Below are 20,500 nucleotides of genomic sequence, written 5' to 3'. Positions count from 1 at the left end.
CCACTCTCCCCTATTTTTTTTTTTTTTGTTAGTTTTGAGTAATAAAGTGAATAAATCCTATTTTTTTAATCAAATCCGGGCCACCGGGCGAATGAAAATATGACGTTACAAATCAGGGTGGATTTGATTTAAATCAAAGTGATTTAAATCACTTGTTTTTTTATTAGTGATTTTAATCAAAGTTTCTCAGTGAATAAACTACCTGAAATTTAGCAAATACGGAAAGGTTTTTTTTCCACGTTTTTAAGCATCGAAGGCTTTTTAATCCCCTCAGGAATTTAGAATTGATTTTTTTCTTGCTCCTTGTGGATATTTCGTTGTGATTGACGAGGATGTTTGGATAATGTCCGTGTGGACGTGGACATAGCTCATAAATATTACTCAAATTTGATTCAATGAAAACATATATTGATTGAAAATTTGGCGAGTTGACATTTCAATCAAATAACCCAAACATTATCCGCTAAAAATAATTTTTAATTTTCTTTAAGCAAACTGACGTCATTTTCTCTTCTTTTTTATAAGTTTATCTGATTTTTCATGTTTTTGCTAACATGTCGACCCTCAAAGTTTTTTAAAGAAGGCTGATTGAGTATTAAATACCAACTCGTAGTCCGTCTATAAAAATGTATCATGAATTTCGATAATACATTCATTCAGTAAAGGAATTGTTCATTTGTTAATGAAATAAACCACTTTAATTTTAAACACTTTAAAAAAAATCGTAATCAAACTATAAAATAAGACAGGGATAGTGAAAAACATGCATTACAAAGGAGTAAGCTTACGAAGGAATCTAACAAAAAATTTCCAAGACAATCGTCAAAGTCGAACCGATTTAGTTTGAAAAGCATTGGTCTTTGATGAATGTTAAAAATCATGAATGTTACCCTTATAAAGCCTTTATAAAGCTGAGTTGAACAACTCAGCTTCATCACATGATGGAAGAACCTTCGAATGCTAAAACATATCCCTCAAATGCAATTTATAGAACAAATCCTATTTTAATTTAAAAAAAATCTGATTTAAATAAAAAAAAATCCGATATAAATAAAAAAATACGATTTTTTAAAATATCATTGATTTTTATCCACCCTGGTTACAATAGGTGAGAGTGAGGATACTTGATCTCTGGAAACACCTGATTCCTTCGTTATAACTCGAAACTGTACTGACTTACAAGGATCAAATGTTCTAGAAAAATGTGCTAAATGGAACAAAACAACTATGCTATAAGCTCGAAAAAATCTTTTTTTATCACTTTAAAATGTGTCTGACTTGAAAAAATTTAAACAAAAATATATATTCCGTCTGGCAAAATGGCTAAGATAGTTGATTTTAACTTAAATTCAGAAAATAGCGCCATAAAGTATGCAATGGAACTAGGGTTGAGATATGGTTTTGAAATTTTCTTCTTAAGGCATTTATAAATTGTGAAATGAGAAAAAACATGTCCAAAATAGTCCATTGACATTCTTTTTTGAAATTTTGTTTGATTTTTTCCAAGGACTTTGGCCCCCGGAATGAAGGATCAAGTCTCTCTTAACTTCAAAATTTTCGCATTTTTTTTTCTTTTCCACGAAAATGCCTTTAGTTCATCTACGGGTTCATGTATCGTTCCAGCTTTTGGAGCTTATAATCTTGAAAGTACACGATGTCAAAAAATTTATCTTGAAAGATATGTTTATAATAATAAAAGGGGATCAAGTATCGCCATTCTCCTCTACTAAAACCATTCTCAAACGTTTAAAGTTTTAAAATAAATGTTTATGTTATAATTTTACGTACTGAAAACATTTGGAAATAATGAACAAAGGTATTTAGAGATTTTTTCCAATAATGTTTCAAATAGTTAAAGTAAGAGTTTAATAAAATTATTTACATCTTAAAAATATATCCTTTATTTTATTTTTGAAACTCCGAACAATATCTGCATTTCATGGATATCTCGGATTGAAGCCGATCCGAACCTACACCCAAAACTCCCTTCAAGTTACAGGAGAAATCTGTTTATAACATACAGGTATATTTGGCTTGTATAATCCCTATGCCTTTTTTCTACCACGAGATCGTCCTGCGATGTCAACTGATAGACATACAGGCGTCTGCTTCAAATTTCATAGGCGAAATAAAATCGAAACAAAAGCTATTTTTGAATTTTGTTGATTCTTAAAACTAACGGTTGGCAACAGTATGTGAATTTGAAATACACTCACATACAAGGCATTCGAGAAGAATGTACCTACACTAAAGTTTTGAAAAATTAGAAATTTTGAAATTGTTTATGAAAAAATATTCTTTCGGTTTTGGTTCCATCTAGTGGACAATATTTTCCTGTAAATTAAGCTTTTTTAGGATCATATAAAGCGTCCTTAAAAGTTTATCATATCCGGGGTTGTTCGGAACGAGGAAGTACCTCTTTGCCCATTAAATATACATATTGCATTTTCGTGCAACCCTCCAACTACTTCGCCCAATCTGAGCATGATATACCTCAGAAATTGCCGACAGCCGGAACAGTCCAAAAACAAGTGTGTAATCAAGAATGCCTTTATCACCACGAGCCATGGTACTCTCGGTGAAGTTTGTAGAAGAAGAAGTTCATGGATGTCGGATGAAACCTAGAGGATGGTCGATGATCGGAGAAAGGCGAAAGTCGGAATTGAGCTGGCTTGTACCGGGTCAGCCCAATCAGACGCCTGCTTACGATATGCAGGAGCAGGAAAAGGCACTTAACGAGCTTGTAGACGAGACAAGAGAGCCTGGACAAACTCCCTAGCCGAAGAGGGAGAAAGAGCCGCCCCAAATGGAGATATCCGATTACTGTATGACATTTCTCACCTTCTTAGTGGTGCAAGGACTAATGTCGCTGAAAGACCGAGCAGGTCAGCTATGATAGACCGAGCAAATCAACAAAGCACCTTGAATTAAATGCATTTGTGCTGAAATTGCTCAAAGCCGACCCTGCCTTGTCACCACAAATGTTGCATCGTCTTTTCGCTGACACGTGGGATACTGCAACATTTCCGGCCGACTGGATGCAAGGGTATCCTCATGAAGGTCCCGAAGAAAGGAAACCCAAAAGAGTGCGGTAACTGGCGCGGCATAACATTGATCTGTACACCCTCAAAGTAATCTGCAAAGTGATCCTGAACAGGAACCAGGAGATAATTGACGCTATATTCCGGCAACAAACTGAATTCCGACCATCACAACGCTACGAATAATACTAGAAAAAATCAACGAATTCCAGAACTCTCTTCTGTTGGTGTTCGTTGATTTTGAAAAAGCATTCGACCGATTGAACCATGAAAACATCTGACTGCTCTTAGACGACAATCAGTCCCAGAGAAGCTTGTACATCTCATCGAAGCACAGTAGAGTAAAGTGGGGCAAGAGTAAGCACTTAGTTGTGTACTTATTGTATCTCTTCAAAGAAAAAAGTATCGATCATAGTAATTAAACCAAATGAAAGTAATGCTCTTCACCTTGATTGTATAACGCAAAAAGTTTTGATAACGTTTGTAAACATTGAAAAAAAATTATATTTTTCAAAAACTACCAAAGCGTACTCTTACCCCACCAGTGGGGCAAGAGTACGCATGAGGTGGGGAAAGAGTACACATAAAATAAGCTCATTATATTCCATTCTGGTTCGGTGTAAGTGAGGTCTTGAATCATTATAATCGTTTATTAAACAAAACAAAACCTTTATTTCATAAACAATAGTTAAAATAAAACAGTGAATTCATATTCCATTGGTTAAAGACTTAAAATCAAATCGAAGAAAAAAAAATGCAGAGGTAAAAGAGCTTTAGGCAGACTTTACCTTTCGTGGTCTCTTTGCTCCTTTTGGAGCCTCAGAACCTTTAGGAGGCTTTTCCTTCATTGTCGTGTTGGTTCCTTTAGCAGTGTCTGTCTCAGTTGCAAATTTGCGTTTCGCCGGCGGTTTTGCCTTTTTCTGTTGAAGATTGGATTCCAATTTTGGCTTGACGGGAGTGCTCGTGATGATTTCAGACTTTTGGCCTTTCTTCCGTCTTTGTTGAGGGTCCTTACGCTTCGGAAGTGGTCGAATTTCTGCAGGAGTCACATATGATCGTTTCGAAAGATTCAATGGTTCTTCATAATCAATGGATTTCACTCGCCCGGAAGTTGAAGGCAGTGGATCGGGAGTTTCACAACGCTTTGGTTCGACCTGCTGTTTCGGAAATAGGCTTTCAGCAATCCGGCGCTTCGATTCTCCGACCTTCAATAGCTGCCTGGCGTTTTCCAGCATCTCCGGAGAGCAAATCTTCCGGCTGGTTTTCCTTTTGTACGTCCTGATTATTGAAAACATGATTATTTTTTGGGTTAGCTGTCCAAATGCTATCAAAAAGACGAAGGAAACCAACGCGTACTCTTGCCCCACCAAACCTGCGTACTCTTGCCCCCTACGACCATTTGTGAAAAAAGCTAAAAGAGCTAAATATACCGATCATATCCTGGCATTAGTGTTCCACAGATTTAATCTATATTAATAATGTGTCCTTTGTCACGAATGCAGATTTGATTAGCGAATTTCCACGAAGCGTAATAATGTTTCCAAATACGTATAAAATAACATAAAAATTGGAAAAACTAAAACTTAACTCACTTCTCCGACGTGCGCGAACCAAACCACAAACAAAAACACGTATGATCAGCTGACTCGATGACCTGTCAAACCGGTACAGTGTTGCTAGTTTCAGTGTTGTCGTTTACTGTAAAAGCCTAGTGCGTACTCTTTCCGCCTGCGTACTCTTGCCCCACTTTACTCTACGAGGCATTTTCGAGCAAGGTCCTGCACGATGGTGCTTTGTATCTCATCACTGCTACTCTTTCTCATCGTAATAGATGAGATCTTTACTGGATCGATTGACTGTATACCAGAGGGATTGCCTTGGAATCCTTCGACAATAGAACAGTTAAACGACCTTGATCTGGCTGACGATATTTATTGCTCGCCAAGACTACCGGTTATGCTGAGTCAACTCGACGACCTCAACGAAAGGTTCTAGGCAGCAACTCTCAAAATCCTTGTCGGAAAGACTAAGTCGATGAAAATCAACACAGAAACCCTTTCCAGCATCATGGTAGCCAGATAAAACCTGATGGTGGTACAAAAAAAGACATCGAAACCAGGATCAGAAAAGCCAGATTTGCACCTTCGAGGCTCCGAAACATCCGGCGGTCTGGTCAGATCTCTCTACGAACGAAAATCGGAATCTTCAACTCAAACGTCTAATCCGTATTGTTGTACGGGTGCGAAACTTGGGGCACATATGCGGTGACGACACGAAAATTGCAAGTGTGAATCGTTGCCTGCGGAATATCATCCATGCTTGGTGGTCTGGTAACTGGATCCCAAACGTCAAACTACATCGCCGGTGTCATCAAAACGCGCTTAAAATTGAGATTTAACGTGAGGTTTTTTTGTACCAAAATTTGAAAGCATAATAGGTACTGTTTTTAAATACATTTTTAATTATAACAATGTTCAACCAACACAAATAAAACATGTAGTGCAATCACGCAGATCTACAACAATTAATCACTAGAAAAAATATTACCGGAGCACAAAGCTTCAGCGCTAAGAAAGAAAAAAAACAAAGCAGAAACCCATAGCCAGCCACGGCGCCTCTTATTATGATTTTGAATCATAAATTAGTTAGCGATCAACGTGAGCGTTTCAGTGCGAAAGGAATGAATCGCTGGATCGGAAAGGTGGCTGTAGTGACCGGTGCCAGTTCTGGCATCGGAGCAACTATTGCCAAGGAACTTGCACTGGCTGGAATGATTGTCGTCGGAATGGCGCGAAGGGTTCAGCTTATTGAAGCCTTGAAAGAAGATCTACCGGCGGGAGCTGCTGCTAGATTGTACGCAATTCGGTGTGATGTCACCAAAGAAACGGACATCCTGGAAGCTTTTGATTACATTGAGAGGAAATTCGGGGGTGTTGACGTGATGGTTAACAACGCTGGAATCAACGAGAGTCCTGGAGTGTTGGATTTCGGAAATGGTGATTATTTGAAACGTAGTTTCCAGACCAATGTTGTTGGTTTGATCTAGGGAAGCCGCGAAGCGTATTTGTCGATGAAGGCTCGAGGTGTCAATGGCCATATTATACACATCGGAAGCCACTTGGGTCACGAGGTGGAAGAGCTGGCGCAAATTTCAATTTACAGTCCCACCAAATTCGCCGTTCGAGGACTTACGGAAGCCATGAGAATTCAGCTCCGTAATGAAAAATCTGGCATCAGAGTTTCGGTAATAATGAACATATTTTTTTTTATTGTGGTCTTATTTTTTACATATGCTTGCAGGGTATCAGCCCACATTTAGTTCGGACCAGGCTGACTGCGGACTTGAATGAAGTTCAAGTTTTTCTCGAAACGGGAGATATTGCTCAAGCAGTAGTATATCAGTTAGCAGCTCCTCCACATGTTCAGGTTCATGACATCGTAGTACGGCCAATATTGGATTACCAATAGGAATCACAGGAATGGGAATGATTTTCGGTTGTCAAATGTTATCCAGTTTTTACAAAAAAAATAAAAAAAAGATAAACTAAGATTTCGATGCATCATATCGATTCTACGTGAATCTTGTAGTAACCACAGTGTATCAAGGACGACCCGGTAGTAACTACTTTACTTCCCCATAACTGACTCATGAATTTCACGTAAAGTCTAAAGAATGATTTCAAATCCGTTTTGTGCATTTTTCTCCAGCATTTGGTGGTAAATTCATATTAGAAAATGAAATTGAGGTCTGTCATTGTTTGCTGTTGTGAAATTTTTTGATGGTAAATTGTAATCAGCTTATTTTTGTTTTTTTTTTTAATTTTTCTGATAATAATGGCTCTGTATGCATTTCGATGACGATCTTTCGTTCTTTGGTGGGACTATCCGAATAAGATGTTCAACGGAACACTATTCACGACACGGTAAAATATTTTTTATTCAAAAAATACTTTTGTTATTAAATGCATACTTTTAAATTTGTACAGGATTCCTAAAAGAAAGCTGTGTTGCAGGATGTCAAAAAATAAGTGTTTTTAATACTGAATAAGTGTAGTGTCAGTGATTAATATGTTGTGCAATGATTGTGAAAATAAAGTTTATTCACAAAATTTAAGTTTTTTAATCATAATGAAAAAGAACAGAAATAAGAAGTAAAAACCCTTTATTTTCATTCCGATACTAAAAGCATTCCCCGTGGCTACCGGCTACATAAACAAACCGCGTTGAACTCACAAAAAATTCACGAAAAATTTAGGTGCTTCCCATGGAGCACAAATTCTTATAAGGACGCGTTTACACATTGATTCCGTAGCATCTACGAGAAAATCAATTGGATAAAAATTATGTAGTTTTTCACGTAGCTACTATGTGCAGATTATTTTGGGTGTACCTAAAAACAGTCGTATCGTTCCATTCTTACACGCAAAATAATTTTGAAGTTATTTTACAGGATTTTTCACGTGAACTAAAATTTGGTTGCATCATATCGATTCTACGTGAATCGTTTAGTAACTACAGTGTTTCAAGTGCGCTGAAGTAGTCAATACTTTACTTCCACACAATTGCCACATGAATTTCACCTAAAATTTAAGGGGATGCTCTGAATCTGTTTCGAAAATTTTTTTTATTCAAATTCTTATAAGGAAAGATTATGTTAGCTGACTTTGTTCGTTCTGAGAAAAATGTTTGGGAAAGTCGTGTTTAGGTTTCGCTAAGACTACACCGAAAACTGCGATTTTTGCCAGTTACCTCAGAAATATGTGTCTTCCAGGGATTAAAAGGAAACGAGACTGATCCGGGAAAGATAACTTATTAACTTTTTAGAAAATTCCATTTCTATTCATTAATTTTTTTTTTATATTTCTACAGGGGGACCGCCAATTGAAAAAGAAATGTTTTTTTAACTAAAATAAAAAGAAAATCAACGAGCAAATTCATCTAAATTACTTTACGAACTAAACGAATTTCACGAATCTTTTATTTTCACATCATATCGAATTCACTAAAAAATCACGTTAATTTCAGTAAATGTTCATTCTGCATCGATTCTTACAGAAGCGCGTTTACATATTCATTTCGTAGCATCTACGTGAAAATCAATTTCATAAAAATTATGTAGTTTTTCACGTGAAGATTATTTTGGGTGTACCATTTGAATTTTTAACTAGTTTAAGCTACCTCAACTCAACCGGCTTTGCAACCAGCTGAAGTTCTATGAGAATCAATTTCACATTTCTGACTAAAATCAACCGATTTGGAAAAAGTTAGTAGTAGTAGTTAGTAGTTTCCGAAACCTTGTTATTTGAAATGTAAAATTCTGTTTTTCGCCCTTTGAAAATCCAATGATGCTTTTATCAAATTAAATCATCATTTGAAATATTTTCAACTGTGACACAGCCCACTTTGACAGATGATTGATTGAAAAATGCGGCTATCACGTGACGTTACGTAATTTTTTACATATTTGTGGCTATGGTCTTAAAAACCCAAAACAAAAGTTGGTTTTGGTAAAATTCCTTTTCAAACCACTTGTTAATGATAAATGCAATGAAAACAATTTTGAAAACTTGCCTATATGGATTTTAAACATTTTTAAGTCGATTTTTGACAAAAAAAAATTTTTTTACGTTTTATGCATTTTTAAGTCTTATGGCATCAAAATTAAAAATTCATTTTTTCCGATTTTTTCGTTCCCCCTTTCGGTGATTTTTAAGGGTAAAAAAACCGAAAAATTGAGCGCTTGGAGGCGCCCCCCTGGACCGTTATTATAAAAAAAAGTAACCATCAAAACCAAGTATAGGGCTCGATTCCTTAGGTTATTCTACACCTCTGGGCAAATTTAAAAAAAAAATCCCTAGTCGAATTTTCGAGAAATCTTTATTGAGTTTTTAGGTCCAAAAAATCAATATAATCATAATTCGAAGTACTTAATATCGCCAAGATACCTTCAAAAAGTTTTCCGAGAAGTTTTCAACCGGAAGGTACATGTTGCCGTTGCCACAATTGTAATTATTTACAGCTGACTTAACTCACTAAACAGGCTAAAGTATGTTGTTTATACGGTTTAATTTGTTATAATTAATACAGAGGAAGAAACGATCGGCTAAATATTTATAGTTTCCTTTGTTTTATTGGCGATTTTTCAACACTGCCAAACTAGTCAAAATCAGCTCTTATATATTTGGTACCAACGTGGTTTTCGTTGCCTTATGCTACCAGAAATGTACCCTTCATTCCAATTTTTTTTTTTTTAATTTTTTCTAAGAATCGTTTTAAAATTAGGGAAAATTGGAAGAAAGGAATCAAAATGTGTTTTTCATTTTATTCATACCCTCTTTGTTCCAAAGTTGTTTCTATTCAAGCAAATGATAAAAATTTCTTTTTTTTGTAGAGAAATGAATCCACCTTAGATGAAATTTCAGGGACTAGATAAGGGAAAATTGATGTTGAAAACATGCGAAAAAAATTTTCGCCTTGTCTCCCGGTGAGACTTGAACCCACATCTTGCGCCTCTCCGGGGCCCATGTATTAACATTCTACTACAGGAGACCAACCTGGCGTATGAATATTATACTGGTTGAGTGTCGATGTCTATCGGAATGAAGGGAATAGTTCTCCCATGTGATCATAATCATTTTTCCTGGTCTATTTCTATTCCCATCTTTTCATCTTACGGTAGTTGTACTCAAATTTGGATATTTTAGGCACGGCAAGATTTGCATTGCCTAAAATCGACATCGACACTCAACCAGTATAATATTCATACGCCAGGTTGGTCTCCTGTAGTAGAATGTTAATACATGGGCCCCGGAGAGGCGCAAGATGTGGGTTCAAGTCTCACCGGGAGACAAGGCGAATTTTTTTCGCATGTTTTCAACATCAATTTTCCCTTATCTAGTCCCTGAAATTTCATCTAAGGTGGATTCATTTCTCTACAAAAAAAAGTTTCGCTGACTGAATGTTTGAGTCAAGACCCATCTTTGGGTCACAGTTTAAAAATAGAAAATAAGGCGGTGCCAAACACCGAATTTGGTTGGATATCCAAATACGGCAAACGCATCATTTCTCATCATAACTGACAACCCGTGCAGTATATGAGAAGGCAATGCAAATCTTGCCGTGCCTAAAATATCCAAATTTGAGTCCAACTACCGTAAGATGAAAAGATGGGAATAGAAATAGACCAGGAAAAATGATTATGATCACATGGGAGAACTATTCCCTTCATTCCGATAGACATCGACACTCAACCAGTATAATATTCATACGCCAGGTTGGTCTCCTGTAGTAGAATGTTAATACATGGGCCCCGGAGAGGCGCAAGATGTGGGTTCAAGTCTCACCGGGAGACAAGGCGAAAATTTTTTTCGCATGTTTTCAACATCAATTTTCCCTTATCTAGTCCCTGAAATTTCATCTAAGGTGGATTCATTTCTCTACAAAAAAAAAGTTTCGCTGACTGAATGTTTGAGTCAAGACCCATCTTTGGGTCACAGTTTAAAGATAAAAATTTCATTTAATTTGTTTCAGATTCAAAAAAGTTTTTAAATTAAGATATTTTTATATTTTTTCAAGAATTTAATTTAGAGTTTGAAACAAAACTTATGGACCACTATCCACAATGAGAAATAAATTTCAAAATTGGTTAAATATACGATATTTTCGTATAATATTATTTTGATAGAAAATATCAGAGTTTTGAAACTAGATTTAAGTTCATAATAATTCTATAATTATAAACTAATTTTATCTCTAATATTTGTTTTTCGAACGTAGAGTTACAAAAATAGAATCTTAAAAATTCTTTGAAATTACCTTGCACTAATATGAAGAAGCTGAGAGATAATATATACCTAATTGAAAAGTTTCTTTATATTTTCTTCTTTGCAATAAAAAGTGTTTTTTTTTTAATATTCAACAAATGGCATTTATAACAAGAGATTCCTTCATGAGCTCATAAGTCTTTTTTTTAACTTCCTGGTAAACGAAAGTCACCTTTTTATAAACATTTTCTAGCATTTCAAAATAAAGCTTCGCAGATTGAAGTTGTATCAAAGAATATCGAAATAAGTTTAAATAGAAAATGGGTTGAAAAAGTTTAAATTTCATCTCTAGTTTTGAAATTTTTCAAAATGCTTCGAATTAAGTTCACTGAAATCGAATTGGAGAAAAAGGTACATCCTTCCCCCCCATATTACTCTTAGAAAATGAACATTTTTAACTTGATATTTCTGTGATTTCGGCCACCTTGCCCATCACCTTTGAAAATGTAATAATTTTCAGGTACGAAGATGTACCAAGACGAACTCAGAACATAAGGTCAGGCTTCGGACTCTTTTCAGAGCCCAACAAGAGCGGTGTAAAAATCAGCTCCGCTTTTTAAATTTTGTTGTGAGCGGAGCAAGAGTGGTTGATTGGAGCGGAGTGACGAGACACACAGGGAGCGTTTTTCGTCACTCACAAAACACTCAAAATTGAAATGAGTACTCTATAAGTGCGTCTCCTTAAGAGTGCTCCTAAGGTGTACACAATGTGCGTCTAAGTAAATAATTGATGGTGTTGTTCGCCTTGGTTCGTATCTAGCTGTTTTTTTTCGAAGATGAATAAAAAAGATAATAACATCAAGCCAGAATAGATGAGAACAATATAATCTAATACACTTTGGTTAAATATAAGTCTCTATCAAACCACAAACCGAACGAGTAACGCTTAGAACCGATCCGAATGCTCTTTACCAGGTGAAACTAAATTGCTCCCCCACGGTGGTAAAGGTAGCATAAATATCTGCAGTACAGTGATGCTGATTTTACATTGAATGTTAATTTTACAGTCCGCTAGCTAGTGTCGAGGGTGTTATTAAAAAGATCGTTGTTTTGGATTCAGATTGTTTTGAATTCGTGAAAAAAATAAATGTTTGTCCGAAACAAGTTGATATCCATGTTGATATTCGAGTGTTGTCATGGATTTCTATGTGACTAACAATTGTAACGAGCTACAATTTTGACCCATATATGCGTTTTTAAAAAACGCTTTATTTAAAATATGTCATTTTTTAACAAATTTTAAATAATAACATACTTGAACGTAATGAGGAAGTATTTAATGACTTAAATTCATGCAAAGCTTGATATTTGGTCTACTAACACTCGAATAAACGAACAATTAGTGGTGAAACGAAACGTAAAGTGTCTAATGACTGGGGGACTGTAGTTCAAGATTTTTTTTTGTCAAAAATCAACTTTCTGGGACTTTGTCGGTTTTCCGAAAAACGGCTGGTTTTCAGAAAAAACGGCTAAATCCCAACAAGTCGATTTTTGACCGAGATTATTTTTCTGGATAACACCAAATTTCATGCATGAAAGTTTCGATTCTCTCGATTTCCTTTGTCCTCTTTTTACGTGATGTTTGAAATTTTGAGGTAAATTTTTACTAAAATTTTTTTTTCAGCATTTCGACAGGATTTTGACGTGTTATGCATTTTTCAGTCTTTTGTCATCAAAATTAAAATTTCGGTTTTTATGGTTTCCTTTGGTCCCCCTTTGGTGATTTTTAAGGGTGCTTCGAGGCACCCCTAAATAAAGTCCGAATGAGTTGAAATTTTGCAAAGGTCAGTTTTTTGGGCAAATCCACAAAATTTTTATGTTCGGTTTTCGAAATTTGACATGAACCATTTGGCAGCAACCCTAACGTACATGTTTATGCTAGATTTGTGAAGCAATTAACATTATATATTTCATCTTGAGTAGAAAATATTTTTTCATAAAAATGACGCTTATTTTCACGACACATTTTCGGTTTATTTTCACTCCAGCCAAATAGTGTAACGCTTAGTTTTGTGTGAAGCATACTTCTAAATCTTACATTGCGTGAAGTGTTAAATTATTCAAACCTGTTTGATATGGAGACAATTTATTTCAAAATCTACGTTCGAACCCATTATAAGACGCTTTATAAAATTTTTCAGAGTACACTCCAAGAGCTTCGACATAGTTATGCAGCAAAAAATTTCCTTTAGAGAATTTATAAATTGAAAAAAAAAGATTAGATGGCTCGGTTCAAGTGTTAGAAGAGAAATCTTTTTTTCTTTTGTTCGAACAAAATGTAAAATTTTTCATACAAACAAGAAAATTAAACTTTACTCATGTATTCGTTACTTTAAAAATCTGCAACGAAGTTGTTGAGATCTAAGGGTTTTGGTAATTCGAAAATGACTTCAAATAGACTAAGTCTAATGTAGATGCATGCTAATTTTTTTTTAAACTTTCTCAAAAATTTCCCAAGTTTTATAAATTTTATCCTGAATTTACCATAAATAAAACAGGATGGATAGAAAACACAAAGTTTAAAACAAAATTGCAAAAAAATGCAAAACTTCATTAATGATTTTAAAGTATAAACTACAGAAATGACGAATATAAAAAATGCAAACTTAAGGAATTTCGTAACTTTTGTAAGTCTTATTCATTTTAAAAATGTTGCTCATTTTGTTATTCGGAAAATAGTTATTCTTTTCTTTTTGGCCAATTGGAAATTTTGCTGGGAATTTTGCTTGTAACTCGTATTATTTGTCGTTCTAACTAAAGTTGCATTTTATTTATAAATTTTAAATATTTTGAGAAAACCCTTATGAAAAAAAATCTTAGTGAAAACATAAGTTTAATATGCATTTTGAATGATGTGAGTTGTGAAAGTCTTAAAAATGAATCCCCCAGAGATCTGAAAAAATGGCAGTGCCAGTCGTTTTATGCAATTTCTAAGTCTAAGTTTTTTTAATTCGATAATGATATTTTCACCATTCATCTATTGCCATAATAATGTAGATATATGTAATTGATTAGATGTAAACGATTACCTTATATTACACACATTTCATTAAACCATTGGAATTTGAACCTCGGCGCCAAGCGCTTGCGCGCTTTGCTTTCAAAGCGCTGCCTGAGGAATTCCGTTAATGAACGTCTTTTTTTGCTATGCACATGATGGGAAGGACGGTTTCCTAAAAACACACTTCATTTCCCTAAGAGCACGCTCTAAGAGCTACACTGACGGAACACACATCACTCATGTAAGTGTGTGATAAGAATTTATTTTTCGGGAAGCAAGAGCAGAGTGAGTGCGGTTTAGCGCTCACAAGAGCGTGGGTTCCACTCCTCTTTGTGAAGCTTTGCTCTTACACTTATGAGTGACACCTCAGGAGTCGTCCGAAGCCTGCATAAGGTTTGAGGTTATGTATCATTTTGCCTGAGAACTCGAGTTTTTTATGTCAGTAGTCGGGAAAGCAACCGTATCTTCTTTGGCGGGCTTGTGATATAGCTCAGTTGGCAAGTCTGTTGTCTCCTGAGCCGATGTCCACGAGTTCGAGCCCAAGAGTAAATATCGAACACAGTTGTAGCGGATATGTTTTTCAATAACGATCCGCCAACTGCAACGTTGATAAAGTCGCGAATGCCATAAAGATGGTAAAACGACTATAATCGAAACAAAAAAAAAAGTATCTTCTTTAGTGCAATGCACATTTCATCACATTTTTGGCTCATAGTTAGCTCCAATCTGCATTGTAATTTGGCAACCCTTCTGCACTTTTTAAAATTGGAGGTCCTCTTGACTTTTTGTACCATTATTCAGCTTTCAAGTATCATACGGCACCAATTTGAAACTTCTATGTACCTTGGATGAGGCTGATGCAGATGCTGTTTTGCACTTTGACTTGCCCACTGTTTCTGTTTTGGTTTTTTGAATTGATTGAAAAATCTATGAAATCAGTACATTAAGATTTTTGAGCTTCCCATTGAAGAATAGAGCTCGGTTTCATGGTTAAACATGGTTAAACATTCCTCAATTCGAATAAAAGGGTTCATAGAGTAAGGCGTTTCTCAATACTAAGCAAAAAGACATTATGGTGTTAAAAAGTCTTTACACTGGCTTAAAAAGGCTAACCCAAGCAATCAAAATTTCCTTAAAAAATGTTCATAGAAGCTACATCACCTTTAGATTCTGTCTGAAGAGAATGATAATCAACCTAAAATTTAAGTTTTAAAGCTACTCGGAAGTTCATTCTAGTATCCAAAGAGAGAGAACACCTAAAACAATTAAGGCGTCGCAAAAAATTTGGTTGACAGATTGCTCTGCTCACGGTGTACAATATCATATCTTCCCGATAATGTCGTCATTACTATCCATCTAGTGATCCTCGGTGTATGCAGCATTATCTTACGCGCGCAAAACTTTTTGCCTGGCACGCTATTCGAAGATAGTAATGACGTCACTTGTTTACATTCAAACGAGTTGTTTACTCGTGTTAGTAGCCTACCTTGTCTATTTATACCGTGGCTCTGCTTCCGGAAATATTTACCTACTGCAGTTAGTGAGGGTCTGTCGATTGTTGATGCTTGCCAAGGGCTCCTAAGTTATTTTTGCTGAAAATTTTGCAGTGGCACTTAAGTCTCGGAAGATCTCGGATTTCTTCAAAGAGGTTGTTGGTAAATGGCCTCATAAATTTGACCGCGCGAAAGCAATGATAAAGCGCCGAATTAATCGCACATTTACAATGATCGCTTGATAAGTGCATTGATTGATTATAACAGTAATCGTATATGTCAGGATAAGCTTCTTACTATTAGTCTGTAACAATAACGTTTATTTTACGTTGCTCCATTAAAAATCACCATTACTGGATTGAAAATCACAAAAATAAACCGTATAAACAACATACTTAAGCCTGTTTAGTGAGTTAAGTCAGCTGTAAATAATTACAATTGTAGCAACGGCAACATGTACCTTCCGGTTGAAAACATCTCGGAAAACTTGTTGTACCTTTTTGGAGGTATCTTGGCGATATTAAGTACTTCGAATTATGATTATATTGGTTTTTTTTACCTAAAAATTTCAAATCAAGATTTCTCGAAAATTCGACTAGGGATTTTTTTTTTAATTTGCCCAGAGGTGTAGAATAACCTAAGGAATCGAGCCCTATACTTGGTTTTGATTATCACTTTTTTTTATAATAACGGTCCAGGGGGGCACCGTGGCCCCTAAATCAAGTCCGATTTAGGGGTGCCTTAAATTTTGCACAGGTAAGTTTTTTGGGCCAATCTACAATTTTTACGGAAATTCAATCATGAAATATTTCCTACATATCGATTGTCACCCTAATATACAAAATTTCTATTGAACATGCTCTTATTTCTTGTGCAACACAGAGAAAACTTCAAGCTGCAAATTCTTTTATTGGAAGTTTGTTTTTAAAAGCGCTACTTTAACCTTTGCTTCTGTTGCCATTTGACGTTGTCAACTGTTAACGCACTGTAGAGCGCCCAGAAAAAAAGTAATGATGTAAGGCTATGATCATTTAGTATCCGGGCAGTTACAAACGTGTGTATTTTAAAAACTATTCATTTGATCGAAAAACTTTCTATGGAGGAAATGAAGGTGTTAATATGACATTTAATGTTAAAAATATAAAAAAAAAAATTATCAATGATTTCAAGAAATACTCTAACTTTTTCATAAAATCTCTTTTTTATCTTTGCACACTTTTTTCAGTCACGTATTGATTTATTTTTTTTACCACAGAAGCAAAACCTTTGCAAAATCATGATATTTTACACAAACTCACCTGGAAAATGCAATTTGAATCTTGTTGGAACTTTTTCATGGGTAGGAATTTCGAGGAATTTGATTTCTTAAATCCGGTTTTAACATAAATTTTGTTGTCCATCAGAACACATCTGTCATATTGCGTAAAAACCGGATGCACAGATTGCGATCTTTGGAACTGATCATTATTAGTTATTTACTTGGCAACACTTTTTGCCTGCCGGAAAAGGATTTTTTGCATTATTTAAGGAGTCTGCATTCAGTTATCCCCAATAACCATAGACTTTTTACCATATTTAAGATCAAAGGTTGCACTCCGATGGTTGGTTTGAACATCGTATGGATCCTAGAGTGGCTCCTTATACTTCTTAACCATTTAGTTCGAAAAACAAATCAGAAAAAATCAACAGTTCATGAGCTTTCAAGTCAACAATGAAGATTTTTCGAGGCGCAAAATACGTAAAAGGAGCAAATTTGTGCAAAATTATTTTTACCATGTCTTTTTGCATCGTAAATATCTCAAACACACGTTAACTTAAAAATTTACCAAAAATAGGCAAGATAGTCCTTTTCATAACCAACACAATGCTACTGAAGTTTTGCATATCCGAGCTCTTATAACGTAGCTATCACCGAAATAAAGTGCCCGGATACTAAATGATCATAGCCTTAAGTACCTACAATTAGGGATTTTTGACAAGTTTCCAAACTTCTAATAGTGTCAGAAGAAAAGTCTGGTCCAGTTGTGGGTCAAACAACTGCTATGAATTTCTACACGACAGTTGTTTAAGGTCAGTTTCAATATGATTATGATTAAACCATTTCGTTAAAGTACATCGAAGTAAAGTCGAATTATTTCTATTATTTATTTGTAGGCATATTTCGATTTGAAATTGTTCCGTTTTGAAACGCGATTACGCACAAAAGAACAAACTTATTACATCCGATTTCCTACAAGATAATCAGACAAGACATTCTATCAATTTTATTAGGTAGGTACGAGCTATGTATAAAAAATTGAATCAACCGAACAACGTACGCATTCTAACAGTAGCATTACGATGGAACGGTGGATCGGCAAAGTTGCGGTTGTTACTGGAGCCAGCGCTGGAATTGGCGCTGCCATTGCTAAGGATCTGGCCCGGCGCGGCATGATAGTGATCGGTATGGCGCGAAGAGTGCATCTGATTGAAAATTTGAAAAACGAACTTCCTGCTGAGGCAGCGACTCGATTGCATGCCATGCGATGTGACGTCACGAAAGAGGAAGATATATTACAGTCCTTTGAAGCTGTTATCAAAACATTCGGTGGTGTGGACGTTGTTGTCAACAATGCTGGAATAATCGCCAAGAAAACTAATCTGGATCCCGAGAGCAGTTCCGAGGTGAAACAGCTCTATAAAACTAATGTTATTGGTATGATACTGTGCAGTAGAGAGGCTTTCCGATCAATGAATGAACGTCAAACCGAGGGACATATTGTGAACATTAGCAGTATTTCTAGTACAGAAATTCCTGATTTGAAACCGCTGTCAATATACAGTCCGGCCAAATTTGCTGTACGAGGACTGTCAGATGCCATACGAATTGAATTGAGGGAAAAAAATATCAACTGTAGAGTAACGGTATGAGTTAAAATAATTTTATAATAATCAAGCAAGTTTCACTAATTTTAAAACACATTGCAGTGTGTTAGTCCTGGATTCGTCAACACGAAAATGTTGGAAAGTGTTCGAGAGATACTGGGGGATATTCCGGAGGTGGAACCGGAAGATATTGCTGATCTTGTAGCGTATGCTTTGGGTACTCCTAACCGGGTGACGATCAATGATGTGCAGATTTGCCCAACCGGTGATCCTTTCTAGCAACGGAAAAAATTGTGTATGGGAAAAACCGTACAAGACGCACCATGGGGCGGCCATTAATGTCCTGAAAATACGCTGAACTGTGACTTTAAATTAGGTATATCATTCTTTGTTTTCATCGTTTGTTAGTGCCAAGAAAAACATTGAGAAACATATTTTGAAACCACAGAAATCTAGTGGCAAAAATTATTTTTCTCTAAATTAAAATTTTAATCTCAAAATCGTTGAAATAAATGTAAAATTGATATCCGTACTGAAGGTTTCTTTGATTTGGAGTTTTGTGTTGGCTTGACTGATGGCTGTACACAGCCAGCGCTCTATCTATAGTCTTGGTGTGTTTTGCTAGCTGATCTATTATTATTTTTGTTCTTGCCTTTGTTGCGGTTGTGAGTTTTCGTTTCGGGTTTATGTTTAGGGGAAAGATTTCCTAAATGGGCCTATCGGGTTAAATGACCCTACGGCTGTTTGATGAAATGGCTGACTAGACAGCTTATCTGACCAATGCATTTTGAGGGTGATACGCTTAGAACATAAGGCAAGAAAGAATTTTATGAATTTACAAACTCAAAAAAATTTAAAAAATCGTACAAGGTTTTGAAACATTTTGATGTAATATTTCGACTTTTAAAAATTATACGTCAAGAAGCTCAAAACAAAAACAAGAATGGTTTTTGTTTCTTACTCAAATGAACTTAAGAAATAAAACATATTTCAGCTTTTCTGGAGGTTGAAAAATGATTATATAGTGGAATAATAGAGTGTTTTTGTATGCCCCCATCATGTTTGTAAAATGCCTCCATCCTTAAATAACAGGTTAAATAGAATAAATAAATGATTTTTATCATTGAAACTTCAAATCTAAGCTCAGAATAACATCTTAAGAGAGAATTGACGATCTAAAAAGAGATTTGATAAAGTTTTTCTCATGGATGAACTGCCTCCATAGTATGGGAATCCTAACTTTTGTTTTATTCCATAAAATTATAATATACATAGATTTTTATGGAACTTCAGCTTTGTCGTACAGAAATTATTACTTTCTAGCAGTTTCAATGAAATTATACGGAAATATTGCCCAAAAACAGAAATTTTGTTGAAAACATAAATAGGCGCATTTAGCCCACACGGTTTGAGATTCGGCATTTTAGACAACACTTGTAAAAAAATCGTTTTCTTGGAAACAGAAGAAAATTTTAACATAAAAATTACTCCACTGTATAGAAAACAGATGCCTGCACACGTGTATATAGTTTTTGTACACATATTCGATGTGATATTTGATTAAATCAGTGTTCTGCTTAATAGGCGCATATAGCCCGCTCCTCCCCTACCTATTTGCTCGTTGATCGAGCTGCTGTTGGTTTGGAACATTCTTCGATTTGTCGCGATAGATCCATTTTGATCAGTGCTAACTTTTATTGCTGTCGTTTTTTTTATCACAAAGGCCAAGAAAGCTACGTCCAGTTAGAATCCGGAATCATATTCATACAGATGAATGATAGATTAGGTCTTAGAAACAAAACAAAATTGATGTTGTTTCAAAACTTGCGTAGTTCCTAAACTATTAATTTTTAAACGAATAAGCAATCTTATTTTACACTTTACGAGTATTTAAAAAAACAGCTTGCCAGATTCTATCTGATAAGTTGGCCTAAAGGTAAGGCGTCGGAGAGGTAACTCAGAGTACTCGAGTTCGATTAATGGTCGAGGTGATTTTTTTAGGCACAATTTTCTTTTATGTTTGGATAACGTGCCGCTATTAAGCCTACTCCCATTCTGAACTCACATAATATAGCTGTTTTCTATGGTTAACTAAGCGTCCTCCTTAAGGTGGCCATTATGCCCTTATCTTCCCTAAACATTGAGTTTCGCAACGATGCAATTGGCGGATGCTTGTAAAAATTTACAGATACATTTATTTTAACAAGTATAATAAAAGCAGCATAAAATGAGTACGAAGGTCAACAAATTATGTAAAAATTTGCTTATGCTGAACGA

The 20,500-nt window shown here is 35.4% G+C and overlaps 3 protein-coding genes across 3 annotated transcripts; 2 read left to right on the top strand and 1 right to left on the bottom strand.

The window, feature by feature from the left end:
• Positions 1-3,814: 3,814 nt before the first annotated feature.
• LOC129752374 (uncharacterized) lies at positions 3,815-4,276 on the bottom strand. Its single transcript, XM_055748163.1, has one exon. The coding sequence runs from the start codon at positions 4,274-4,276 to the stop codon at positions 3,815-3,817; it is 462 nt and encodes a 153-aa protein (XP_055604138.1).
• A 1,445-nt stretch (positions 4,277-5,721) lies between these two features.
• On the top strand, positions 5,722-6,509 carry LOC129752373 (farnesol dehydrogenase-like). The gene is made up of 3 exons (XM_055748162.1): positions 5,722-6,018; positions 6,088-6,285; positions 6,342-6,509. Exons 1-3 carry the CDS (start codon positions 5,722-5,724, stop codon positions 6,507-6,509), a joined length of 663 nt encoding a protein of 220 aa, XP_055604137.1.
• Positions 6,510-17,698: 11,189 nt separating this feature from the next.
• Positions 17,699-18,676, top strand: LOC129756358 (farnesol dehydrogenase-like). Its single transcript, XM_055753215.1, has 2 exons — positions 17,699-18,262; positions 18,326-18,676. The coding sequence occupies exons 1-2, from the start codon at positions 17,699-17,701 to the stop codon at positions 18,500-18,502; spliced, it is 741 nt and encodes a 246-aa protein (XP_055609190.1). The 3' UTR covers positions 18,503-18,676.
• Positions 18,677-20,500: the final 1,824 nt, after the last annotated feature.

Source organism: Uranotaenia lowii, chromosome 3, assembly GCF_029784155.1.
Source record: "Uranotaenia lowii strain MFRU-FL chromosome 3, ASM2978415v1, whole genome shotgun sequence".
Classification (NCBI taxonomy): domain Eukaryota; kingdom Metazoa; phylum Arthropoda; class Insecta; order Diptera; family Culicidae; genus Uranotaenia; species Uranotaenia lowii.
Note: the sequence above shows the minus strand (reverse complement) of the source record. Positions and strands in the feature narration are given on the sequence as shown.

Bases quoted from the DNA above. Each gene is read 5' to 3' on its own strand.
- LOC129752374 (XM_055748163.1), bottom strand. From the start codon at position 4,276: ATGCTGGAAAACGCCAGGCAGCTATTGAAGGTCGGAGAATCGAAGCGC.
- LOC129756358 (XM_055753215.1), top strand. From the start codon at position 17,699: ATGGAACGGTGGATCGGCAAAGTTGCGGTTGTTACTGGAGCCAGCGCT. The intron at 18,263-18,325 runs GTATGAGTTAAA...AACACATTGCAG, and splicing joins ATATCAACTGTAGAGTAACG to TGTGTTAGTCCTGGATTCGT.
- LOC129752373 (XM_055748162.1), top strand. From the start codon at position 5,722: ATGAATCGCTGGATCGGAAAGGTGGCTGTAGTGACCGGTGCCAGTTCT. The intron at 6,019-6,087 runs GTGTTGGATTTC...GGTTTGATCTAG, and splicing joins GAATCAACGAGAGTCCTGGA to GGAAGCCGCGAAGCGTATTT. The intron at 6,286-6,341 runs GTAATAATGAAC...ATATGCTTGCAG, and splicing joins AATCTGGCATCAGAGTTTCG to GGTATCAGCCCACATTTAGT.